This window comes from Scyliorhinus canicula, chromosome 2 (genome assembly GCF_902713615.1).
Source record: "Scyliorhinus canicula chromosome 2, sScyCan1.1, whole genome shotgun sequence".
Taxonomy (NCBI): domain Eukaryota; kingdom Metazoa; phylum Chordata; class Chondrichthyes; order Carcharhiniformes; family Scyliorhinidae; genus Scyliorhinus; species Scyliorhinus canicula.
In genome coordinates this window covers 211,168,704-211,181,560 of record NC_052147.1, presented here as the reverse complement: position 1 = coordinate 211,181,560, position 12,857 = coordinate 211,168,704, and the positions used below count along the sequence as shown (strand labels likewise).

The window sequence follows — 12,857 nt, the reverse complement described above, 5'->3', positions numbered from 1 at the left end:
AGGGGCCTCTAAACGATGTTGGAATTTTCAAACCCAGCCAAGCATTAATAATGTCTTTGTTCTCAAAACAAAAGCTTCCAGCTACATTGTCTGAAACTGAATGCACAGAATAGTGTCACATTTCCATTTTGCATTTTGTGATGCATTATAGTACTTCTAACAGTGAATAATACTGGAATGTATGATGACAATTACACAATGCTGGTCAATGTAAGGGTCAACTCACCTTGGCATGACAGACTCCTATGAGGATCACTGCATTATAAACATATCTACATTAGAATATGACATCTAATAATGACATTTGAAGAGTATATTCAAACTATTGCCCAATCCTCCGCATGCTTTCTTCAGTAGTCACAATTCTCTGAGGAGGTACATTTTTTTAGGGCTTACAAAACCCATACTAACACACACAAATAGTGTGCAAGAAGAAAGACAAATTTTACATTTTCCCCTCAATGGGACCCCAACGCCTAAAGATGTGCTTGGTGTGTTTTGCACCAAAAGCCTTTGAAACCCACTATATGGCCACATAATAATAATAATCTTTATTGTCACAAGTAGGCTTACATTAACACTGCAATGACATTACTTCATTGAAAAGCCCTGAGTCGGCACATTCCAGCGCCTGTTCAGGTACACAGAGGGAGAATTCAGAATATCCAAATTACCTAACCAGCACATCTTTCGGGACTTGTGGGAGGAAACTGGAGCACCCGGAGGAAACCCACGCAGATGCAGGGAGAATATGCAGACGCCACACAGACAGTGACTCAAGCTGGAATCTAAACTGGGACCCTGGAGCTGTGAAGCTACAGTGCTAACCACTATGCTACCGTGCTGCCCATGCTACTGTGCTGCCCGTGCTACTGTGCTGCCCATGAGAATAGTGTGGGATTGGTAAGGCAGAGGAAAATTATTTATCCACCAAAAATAATGAAGTTGTGCTGCAGATCCTCTCCAACCCAACCCTAACCTGGCTCCCACCTCCCCTGAAGGACCCCCCTTGGCATCCTGGAGGTAGTTGTTGAGAGGGTACTCGGCCCCTTGCTCCCCTTCAGAGTCCTTGGTGCCTGGTCCCCGCTTTTAGGGACCAGTAGTGATTCACGCTAAGGTGATATCCCACTAGGGGCTGGGTACCGAGAGGCTGCTGCATTCAACCTTAATCTTGCACAGAGATTTAAATGAATGCAAATGAGTTGTGATCACGTGCTCGCTTTTTCTGAACAAGATCTTGATCAATTCAGCTGGAGCGGGCCGGGAGAATCAGAAACTGTTGTACGCTCAATGCAAACCCTGTTTTGCGGCTCTCCCGGATATCTCTCGACATCGCGGGATTTGCACCAGGTGCAACATGGCCGGAGAATCGCCCCCATAGTGTCCAGCTCTGGGCACCAAACTCTCGGAAGGATGCAAAGGCTTTAAAGAGGGATTTAAGAGAATTATTTCAGGGTTAAAGGGCTTGATTAAAAGGATAGATTGGAGAAATATGGGCTATTCCCCTCAGAAAATTGAAGTTGAGAAGATTGGTAATAATATTCAAAATCATGAGGAGTGAGAGAAACTGTTTCCATTGGCTGAAGGACGAAGGATCAGAGGATATAGATTTAAATTGGTTAGCAAAAAGACCAAAGGTGACGTGAAGAAAATCTTTTTTTACCCAACAAGTGGTTGTGATCTGGAAGGCACTGCCTGGAAGAATGATGGAGGCTGATTCAACTGTGGCTTTCAAGAGAGAATTGGATAAGCAGCTGAAGAGAAAAACAAAAGAAGTGGAATAGGACTAGCCAAATTATCCTTTTAGAGCGGCGAACAGACACAATAGGCCAAATGGTTTCCTCCTGCACTGAAAACATTTTAACATTTCTTTTTATCTCCTTTGTTCTTTTGTCAACTATCAGTTAATAAAGGAATGTTGGCCACTTCCCCAGGAAAATCTCCTGCTTCTTTTTCAACAATATAACGGGGACATCAAATTGGTATGCACTGAGTGTTGTACATCAAAAATACCAATATTCAAACAGAACCTGAAGCTGATGGAATATGTGGTTCATGTTTCAACACTGTGCCTCTTGTTGAAAATGCTTATTTGAAGAAGGTCATTAATCAATGAGGACCAAGCGGGCTCCACAAGTTGGAGATTGCTGGAGACTTAGACTTTTGCAGTAGCTGCTGGGAACTCCACACCAGGCTAAGGAAAAGTTAGAAGATAACTTTTCAGTGGCATTAAAGGGCTGGGAATAGGTCACGCAATGTTTTTATGGTTACAATTTATTTTATTTTGTTATTCATTCACGGGATGTGAACATCGGCTATGCCAGCATTTATTGTCCATCCGTGGTTGCCCTTCCTTCTTGAACTGCTGCAGTCCATGTGGTGTAGGTACACACAAGGTGTTGTTATGGAAGGAGTTCTCAGATTTTGACACAGGAACAGTGAAGGAACGGCAAAATATTTCCAAGTCAGAATGGTGTGTGGTTTGGAGGGGAACTTGGAGGTGGTGGTGTTCCCATGCATCTGCTACTCTTGAATTACTTTACTAGGTGGTAGAGGTTGCAGGTTGGAAGAGGTTGCAGGTTTGGAAGGTGCTGTCGAAGGAGCCTTGGTGAGTTGCTGCTATGCATCTTGTAGATGGTACACACTGCTCCCACTGTGTATTCGTGGTGGAGAGAGTGGATGCTGAAGGTAGTGAAAAGAGTGCCAGTCAAGTGGACAGCTTTGTCCTGGATGGTATTGAGCTTCTTGAGTGTTGTTAGATCTGCACCCATCCAGGCAAGTGCAGTGTATTCCATCACACATCATGGGCGGGATTCTCCCCTACCCGGCGGGGCGGGGGGTCCCGGCGTAGCGGAGTGGCGCCAACCACTCCGGCGTCGGGCCTCCCCAAAGGTGTGGAATTCTCCACACCTTTGCGGGCCAAGCCCTCACATTGAAGGGCTAGGCCCGTGCCGGAGCGGTTGGCACCACGCCGACTGGCGCCAAAACCGGCACCAGCGGCCTTTGACGCCCGCCGCCCAGCGCCGGAGCTGGCCGAAAGGCCTTCGCCGGTTCGAGCTGCCGCTGACATCACCACCAGCACATGCGCGCTGGGGGATTCTCTTCCGCGTCTGCCATGGTGGAGGCCATGGTGGCGGCGGAAGGGAAAGAGTGCCCCCGGGGCACTGGCCTGCCCGCCGATCGGTGGGCCCTGATCGCGAGCCTGGCCACCGTGGGGGCACCCTCCGGGGTCCCATCGCCCCGCGCCCCCCCCAGGACCCTGGGGGCCTGCTCGCGCCACCGATTCCGCCGCCACCAGAGGTGGTTCAAACCTTGGTGGCGGGAGAGGCCTCCCAGCGGCAGGACTTCGGCCCATCACGGGCCGGAGAATCGCTGCAGGGGGCTCGCCGCTCGGTGGCGGAGAATTTCTGCCACGGCGGGGGCGGGATTTTCGGCGGGCCCGTGGCGATTCTCCGACCCTGCTGGGGGTTGGAGAATTTCGCCACTGATTTCAGCCTTGTAGATGGTGGACAGTGTTAAATTTTAAATAATGACTTATCTAAAATATATATATTACTCTTGAATCCACCAGGATGATAAAATGACCAATAGTCGTCTTGTTGAAAGAGGAACTATTTAATGAGTAATAAAATAATAAACTGTACTCAACACTAAACTAACAATAAAGAATTAAAGTACAATACAGATAACTATATAACTATACACTATTATGACAAACTAGTTCTAACATCTCTCACTCTAGCTATTCTATGTCTTGCTTGTTCACTGTTCTGAATCATTTCTTCATGTTATCTGACTTAGAAAAAGCAGGAACTCAGTTCTTATAGTATCTGACTGTGAGCCATCTAGTGTTGAAATGACTGTACTACATTTACATACATTGATCATGTATATTGACATCTGAATATCACGACAGACAGGTTTTGGGGAGTCAGGAGATAAGAACTAGGAGCAGGAGTAGGCCACCTGGCCCCTCGAGCCTGCTCCGCCATTCAATGAGATCGTGGCTGATCTTTTGTGGAAAGCTCCACTTTCCGGCCCGAACACCATAACCCTTAATCCCTTTATTCTTCAAAAAACTATCTTTATCTTACTCCCTGCAGAATTCCTAACCTCTGGCCTGCTCATCTTGAGATTAATGCGACTACGGGAGACTTTGAACTTGTGTTAACTATCAGTCCTCATTATAGGGCTTCCCTGCAATATGTTTCCTCCTCACTGAATGTTCACTGTCAGGGTGGCAGTGTCAGGGGCGGGCACTCTGAGGAGCCTCATTGCGGAGGGGTTCCGCTTATGTGTGGTGGTGATGGGGGGCATCACGATGCTTGTGCAGAGGCTGCCTGTGGTTGGGGAGATGGGACGGTGGGGGGGAGAAACCGATGCCTGTGTTGAGGCGAAGGCAGTGTGTTAGACTGATGGCTGGGCACCCGAATCTTGTGGGTAGGGCGGTACCCTATATCCCTGGGAGGAAGTTTATTTTTATCACAGATTGGGGAATGCTTTAAAAATTGTGACCCAGCCCTTTAATGCCACTGAAAAGTTATCTTCCAACTTTCCCATAGCCTGGTGTGGAGTTCCCAGCAGCTACTGCAACCTCTGTGGAGCCGGCCTTACCAGTTTTATCAGGCTCCGCCCCACCTGAGTGACGGCGAACCCCCCCCCCCCCCCCGACTTGTGCAGTCTGTGTAGTGTAGTGATATTCTGCTTTATTGAATATTGGAACAAAGATTACCCCTTCTTACTTTCTGATAACAAAATAAGTGACGAGTGAAGGGCTTCATGTGGCAACAGAAGGGTATAAAGCACAGAAGAGCAACTTATCTATATACATTTTAGTTGCAAATGTTAAACATGTCATTTCTTGTCCTCTGCAGAAGTGTTGGCTTGCGTTATCAGCTCCATATCTCTCAGTATAACCCCAAAAAATGGTTCATTGTGACAAGTGAATCAGTTTCAGTTTGTAAGTAAACTATAAATGCTAAGGCAATTCATCGGAAGTAATATTGAGTGTCACAAGTCCACAATGAATGGTAATTGCCGATGGCTGGCAGGATAGATCGGGGCGGTATGGATGGTGACAGTATTTTAAGCACTGAAATATTTGCCATTGTGGAGCATCAATAACCAACAGTGGTTATTTATTGCACAAGTTACAAGGAAAGGAAAACTTTGAAAAAATGTTAGAAAGAACTGTCTCATGCAAAGTTTGCAACACTTGATGTTGGGCATGATTCAACGGCCACACTGCGCATGAAAAGCAGCTCCCTGCAACGCAACGTGGGTGATAGAAGCCGAGAGATCCCGCTCCCGGGACCTACCCGGATCGCAATGCCTCGCGAGATCTAACATGATCTCGCAAGATATTGCAGTGTAAATCCCACCCGCTGTGGGAGGGAACACTTTTTAGTAAATTTGCATATTAAAACAAGACAGCTAGTCTCACTTTAATGTGCAGATTCCTGAGTTACCCGAGGCGTGGGATCAATTTCCCTTACATCGGAGACCTTGGGCAAGCACTGTTCAGTATTGGTCTCCGTGAATGGGGATCAAACGAAACGGCACTCGTAAGTGTCTCCCAGGGGATCGAAGGTACCCAGGCACATGCACTTTGGGCAGGGTGGTGCCCTGGCAATGCCAGCTGGTGCTAAGCCTGGCATTGCCAATGTGCTCAGGTGGCACTGCAAGATGGCAGGGGCACTGCCAGGGTGCCAAGTTGTCACTGCCAATGTGCCAAGCTGGCATTTTCTGTGCACTGGTGATTGGGCCAGAGGTGCCCTGCGCGAGTGTTGGAGGGGATGCGTGGGGTGGGGGGGGGGGGGGGGGGGGGGGCAGGGATCCTCCCATAGCGCTGGGGGTCACGCGAGGGCCTTGGAGATTGGGATGCCATTTAAAAATGGCACCTCATTCTCCCGCTGTATAGAGGAGTCCCGGCGAGTGGTGCACTTCTGTGCACAAACAGGACTATGTACGGTCCCCGCCATGTGTTCCCCGTTTAGGCCCCTTATCTAATGTGGGTGGTGTTTTATAGTCATGTGCTCATCGGTGCTGCAAGCGCTGGGAAACACTCAGCTAAACTCACTCGCTATGGGACTTTGTTTCCTTTTAGTTGAATCGTGCCCATAGTCTTGCATTTGGTGTGGTGAATAACAAACTCTTCAATTTGCTTAAGAAATAGAGGACACAATTGGAAGGAATAGAAGGAAAAATAAGCTTAGATGAAGTCTGTGGCGATCAGAGCATCATCGTAGACCTCAACAACCATCCTTCTGAAGCAGTCACCTGTATAATTCTACATAGGAAACGTAAAAAATTCCAGATATTACTGGAAGCACTTCAAGAATGATGTTGAACATTAGTAATTCCGGGCATATGAAAATTGCAAAGGTTTCTTAATTGCAGCCTAATTATATAATTTTGCATTTGTACATAGTTATTGCAGGAATAACCCATGACAAGTTTATTCTTGTTTAGAGAGGCAGCAGAGAAGTAAATTACTTTAATCCTTGTGATGTTGCAAGCATATTATGGGTGTCAACAGAATATTACGTGCCTTTTTTATTTGCCAACACTTTTCAAAATGATGATGTCCTTTCATATTGTGTTATGAAGGGTGATTCAGCATCTTTGTCCACAAGGACCAGATTTAGGTAATCTTCTTGCAGAATTTAGAGTTTTATGAATTGATAGATAAACTTATAAAAATGTGCAGCCTGTCATTCAGTAAACAGGTTTGCATTTGGTGTGCTGCACAACAGGTGGTGAAGATCAGTTGTTGCTAAGCATGAGTTTCCATTTGGTCCAGGACCAGTTGACCCAAACCAGTGAGGCCCATGTAATTCACCCACCAATTTCCAAACTCTTGTATGAAAGAAGTATTTATTTACGTCTGAAAGGGATATGTTGCACAATTGCTACGTCCTGACCCATTTTGGAATATCTATGTCCCCATTTTCTGCTCTCGCCCAACAATACAGCGGGTCTGGAAAATTATGTACAGAGCCAGATCAGACCATTTACAGGCCACAAATGTTCGGATAGTGTAATGCAAGGCCTGTAAAAAGTTTGTTTCTACCAAGGTCAGACTGTTTTTCTTTTTTGTTAGAAAATATTTTATTGAAGCATTTGTAATTTTCACAATGTAACATATTGACGTTTCTAAAACAACCGGGCAGGTCGACACACAAAATACCCCCTAAAATAACATCAAACAATAGACCACGTACAACAGCACGGTAGCATGGTGGTTAGCATAAATGCTTCACAGCTCCAGGGTCCCAGGTTCGGTTCCCGGCTGGGTCACTGTCTGTGCGGAGTCTGCACGTCCTCCCCGTGTGTGCGTGGGTTTCCTCCGGGTGCTCCGGTTTCCTCCCACATTCCAAAGATGTGCGGGTTAGGTGGATTGGCCATGCTAAATTGCCCGTAGTGTCCTTAAAAGTAAGGTTAAGGGGGGGGGGGGGTGTTGTTGGGTTACGGGTATAGGGTGGATACGTGGGTTTGAGTAGGGTGATCATTGCTCGGCACAACATCGAGGGCCGAAGGTTCTGTGCTGTACTGTTCTATGTTCTATGTACCCCACTTCTCCCGCCCTATCCCCAATTACCCGTATACTAAGTTCCCTGTCCTTATTTAACATTACCATGCCTCCTATTTTCCTCTTTCCCCTCCCCTTTTTCCCTTTCCCCGTTACTGCTGACGTTCAGTTTTTGTTAAAGGAATCGATGAATGGCCGCCAACTCCGGGTGAATCCCTGTATTGAGCCTCTCAGAGCGAACTTGATTTTCTCCAGACTGAGAAACCCTACCATATCGCTGACCCACACTCCTGACTTCGGGGCTCCGAGTCCCTCCATCCCAGCAAGCAGACTGTTTTTCTTTCGGTGTGCTGTCACACTCGATTCTGATGAGAGTAGATAATATTACCTTTTGTTTCTCAGATCACAATTGACTGCAAAATTTTGAACCAAGCTGCACCATTTTGAGTTTGCGTCTGGCTATAGAGGTAAAGAAGCTAATTACTGAGAGGTTTTTTAAAAACAAATCACAGAACTGAATTCTGTTTCCCTTTCTGGCCACTTGTAAACATTCAATGACCTTGAATACACACAGGATTTTCACAGCTGAACAGATATTTATATTGTGCTTGTGGTGAATCTAATATCAGTGAGTATTACATTTATGGTTTCATTTTGTTGCCTTCTCAATGTTAGGTTAGTGATACTGATTTCTGATGTAAAAGAAACTGTAATAAGTAATGCATTGTGTTGAACTGTGATTAGCAACACAGATGTGAATCTTTGGTGAGTGCAGTGTAGTGATTGATTCAGTTTGCAGGTGTGTCTGTTGAAAGCAGTTTGTGTAGGTCAGTGTTGACATTAATTTGCTAATGGAAGTTTTCTGCGCCAGCCTCGATTTGACTCCACCCTCAGCTGGGAAGTGTCTATGCCATTACTCAGTAGAACAGATTGCAGAGAGTAGACGATGACAACTGCAGCTTCCCCTAAAGTCTGCTGTGCGTGGTCATTCAGTATCAGTGCTTACCTGCCATGAGAACTACCAAGGAAACATGAGAGCTGGCAGTGAGTGCTGTCCTTGCCGGTGCTGTCTTAAAAGGATCCTGGCAAATTATTACTGTTGCTGTTGGAGCTGTAGAGGTCAGTTACTTGGACTTTATTTTCTGGGAAAAGTAATGAAAGCTGTGATTGTTCAGGAGCTGAGCAGCTTTTACCAAAGTAAACTTACATTTTAGTGTAAATGGAAATGTAAAAGCTTTATGTCAAATGTTTTTAAAATGTCTGGAAAAATACGATCTCTTGTGATCCCTTTGTACTTACCAAGCCCTTTATACAGTAGTGTATATGGGTTGTCTTGTGGTGGTAGAACAATACAATAAAACATTATAAATGCACAATGAGTATTATTCTAAGGAATTCTATTGAGCTGATGAAAATTCTACAGGATCTTGGGCGGTAAAAGATAGTTATATATTTGAAACCTTGCATGTTCCAAAATGAAATTGCATATCATAAAATAGTTCATATGTATTGGTGAGAACTTGCGTGTAAATAAAGCATGGTTTAGGGCAGCAGTGGGTTAGCCCTGCTGCCTCATGGCGCTGAGATCCAAGGTTTGAATCTGGCTCTGGGTCACTGTCCGTGTGGAGTTTCGTGTTTGCGTGGGTTTCGCCCCCACAAACCCAAAGATGTGCAGGCTAGGTGGGTTGGCCACGCTAAATTGCCCCTTAATTGAAAAAACTGAATTGGGTACTCCAAATTTATTTTTTTTAAAAGCATGGTTTCAAAGTCTCTGAATATGTGGAGGTTTAAAACAGAATATAGATTGTGTTGAAGTTTCAGTAACTTTATCTTTCTTAAGATTGGTTTAAGCTATTGTAGCAGGAAGTTTCAAAATATATTCACGGTGAAGCATTTTTGCCATTTTGAATTGCTTGTAATTTGAATTACTTGGGGGTGGCAACAATATAGGTTAACTGTTCTTACGAACTAACTTCCCTATGGGAGGAGCTGGAATGTATGCGAGCATCGCACAAATGCCAAAAGAGGGTCATTCAACTTTGTGTCTTCCACAATTGGGTGTTCATGTAAGCTGAAACTTTCAGAATTGTTACACATTGTTATGTGTAATAATATGACCTGTGAACATTTTCTGTTGTTGGGACAACATCAAAAGCTTTTTTTAATAATTGAAGACCTATGGCCCTTACCTAATTATCTGGCTTCATTTTGGGTTCCTTAAGTAATCTTTCCCTTGATTGAGTTAAACAGGAATCTTTGCTGAAGCGAGTAACTTTGTTTTTTCTGTATCAAGTGATACAAATTAACACCAGGTCTTGCAGCTTTTTCATATGTTGCGTGGATCAGATGTACTCAAATCTTTTGCTTGTGAGGCCCCTAGCCTTATTATTAAAAGCTCTATGGACCCCTGTAAGACACAACTACTTTTTTTCTGTGTAGAAATTAGTTATACAAGAAACATGTATTATTTTTGTTTTACTTAAATGTGAAACTTGTTACGAGTGCTTGTTTTCAAATCACTCCAAGGCTTTCCCCTGTATCTGTAACCGCCTGCAGCCCCTACAGTCCTCACATCTCTGCGTTCCTCCAATTCTGGCCTCCTGTGCATCCCAGACTTTCATAGCTGCACCATTCACGCCTGTGCCTTGTGTACAAAGTTCTCAAAGTGTGTTTTGGAAGGATCCTCCTAGTGGGCCATCAGCTAGTCCAAAATGCAAGACCACGGCTTGAGACCATACAAGAAAACAAGCAGACTACTTGCATGACATCACACAATCAGACGGGCTCTCATGTGCATGGCATGAATCATCATAAGCATGTGCCACTGCTACAACTACCTACTTTTATAAGCAAGATTACTGTTACTGTCACAACTGCAAGGTTGGACTTTCCAACCACACGTGTGGCTGAAAGCAAGGAGACAAACTGCCATGACATGGGCTCCCCAGACATCACTTCATTAGTGTCTTATCAAAAGCAGCACAACACTTTCCATGAATTCTGGTGAGTTTTCTGGCACTGCAAAAGGGGATGGACCACAAGTTAGTCCACAGAGTCTTTTGCCCTGCCTAAGTGGTCAGTGGACAAAAAGGTTTTGAGATCCCTGCTTTAGCTGGCTAGTCTCTCTGAAATTTCCTAACCCTGATTTTTTAAAATTTTACTTTATTATTTTAAAATGTACCTTAACTCCCCCAACCTTCATCTAATCTTCCAGTTACATGTACTAATATTTTCCCTGTGGTTCAAAATCAAATTTTATTTGACAATGGTTCATGCATTTGGATGTTTTGCTCAACCGTTCTGGTTCCCCATAATAAATGAAAACTGTTGAGGCTGTGGGAATTCCCAGAATGAGGCAGAATAGCAGATTAGTTTGGTGACGATAGCAGAACTGCCCCCAAAATAAGAGAAAACCAGGGTTAAGTCAGTTGTGAATTATCCAGCGAACATAATCTGTTATTTTGTGACTCTCTGAAATTTAACTGGACTGACCCATAATTTACATTGTGCACCTTGTGTTGCCCGATTATGTATTTTCTTTTCTTTTCATTTCATGTACTAAATGATCTGTTTGAGCTGCACACAGAAAAATACTTTTTACTGTAGTACACGTGACAATCATCTAGTCCATCCATCCATATAATACATCACCTTGAAAAATGTTGGCCTCACTTTCTATCTGTTTCAAAAACAATGAGACATTAAATCAAGGGCCAGTCAGCCTCTCCAATGAAAGATCCAATGGTACTATGTTAAGAACAGGAAAGCTATCCTCTGTCCTGGCCAATATTTACCCCTCAATCAATATCACTCAAATAAATTAGCTGGTCATGACCACATTGCTATTCGTGGGTGTTTGCTTTGCATACATTTTCTGCGCCATTTCCTACTTTACAATGGCTAAACTTGCAAAAGTACTTTGTTGGCTTTAAGACATCTTGTAGTCGTCAATAGTACCAGAGAAGTATAAGTCTTTTTTTCTAATAGTATTTAAATGTTCTTGCAATTCTTGAAGATTTTCTTCCACAGTTTGTAAAATCTTCCCTCTTGTTCCCTGAGTTCTCTGATTAAGTGCTGTTCTTTCAGTGGAATGATCCGATCACATGCGTGGCAGGGGCTCCAGACAATCTGCTTACCGCCTCTGTCAATGTGAGTGGCAGCCAGCCACCAGGAGCTTCCTTACTGGCCAGAAACTGGCCAATCAGCACTGCGGGAAGGCCTGCTTTATAATAATCTTTATTAGTATCACAAGTAGGCTTACCTTAACACTGCAATGAAGTTACTGTGAAAATCCCTGAGTCACCACACTCCGGCGCCTGTTCGGGTACACAGAGGGAGAATTCAGAATGTCCAATTCACCTAACAGGCATATCTTTCGGGACTTGTGGGAGGAAACTGGAGCACCTGGAGGAAACATGCAGGCTCCGCGCAGACAGTGACCTGTGATGAATGGGTAATGGTCCTTTAAGACTGATGCATGTATTGCCCTTTTAAGACCGGGTTTAGAATCCTGGGGGACTCGGCCTCTGGCTCCACCTCCCAGGGTTCCAGATATAAGGTAACGTCCTGTGGGCGGCATTCAGTGAGCACTCATCTCCCTGGCTGGCAAAGTTCTCTGTTTATTAAAGCCTTCATTTACAAGTACACTCTCTCGTGTCATTATTGAGGGTACATCATGACCTAAGCCGGGAATCGAACCTGGGTCCCTGGCGCTGTGAAGCGACAATGCTAACCACTGTGCTACATTGCCACCCACAGGGCTTTCTTCAATTGAAAGAGGCTTGCATCAGAGCTTGCTTGTTTGGTTTAAATTTTTATTTCAGTTGACAATTGTCACCTAGACAGAAGGACAAAGATGTGTTTTGGGGAAGCACTTGAAACCTTGTTAAACCTCCCAAATCAGTTTTGAGCCCCTGGTGTAAATATGTACAATCATTGTCCCCATACCCACAGTTGAAATTTGGATATCATTATGAATTATTTGTGGATGTCCAAATAGTATATTTAGCTAGTGCATTGATGGTTAAAATACACCAGCTTCCGACTATGGATTTAGTTGGATTCAACAGTGAGGTTCTCAGACATGTGGCTGTTTGAATGACCCATTTAAATACATTCGATTCATGAGCTGCCAGCAAGGGAATTAAAGTCTAGTTAAAGTCTAGCTATTTCTATATGAAGTAGAGGAAATTTCTTCACAGGAAAAACTGTAAAAATAGATCTTGAAACCACAGGGTAAATATGGTGAGATTATGGACGTGATTCACCTGAAAAAGACTCCGAGCACGATCCTCCGGCCAGGCTCCGCTGGAAAATGGCGTTGCGA

General features: G+C 44.4%; 1 protein-coding gene across 7 annotated transcripts in view; it reads left to right on the top strand.

The window, feature by feature from the left end:
- Positions 1-12,857, top strand: part of kalrna (kalirin RhoGEF kinase a) — a 1,222,490-nt gene that overhangs the window by 1,007,923 nt on the left and 201,710 nt on the right. Inside the window, exon 1 of one of the 7 annotated variants that reach the window (XM_038789523.1) lies at positions 8,448-8,650. The exons of the other annotated variants lie outside the window; for them this stretch is intronic. Within the exon in view, the coding sequence (XP_038645451.1) occupies positions 8,563-8,650 (88 nt within the window). The 5' untranslated portion in view covers positions 8,448-8,562. Of the gene's footprint in view, positions 1-8,447; positions 8,651-12,857 lie in introns of those variants that run through there. 7 annotated transcript variants of the gene reach the window in all.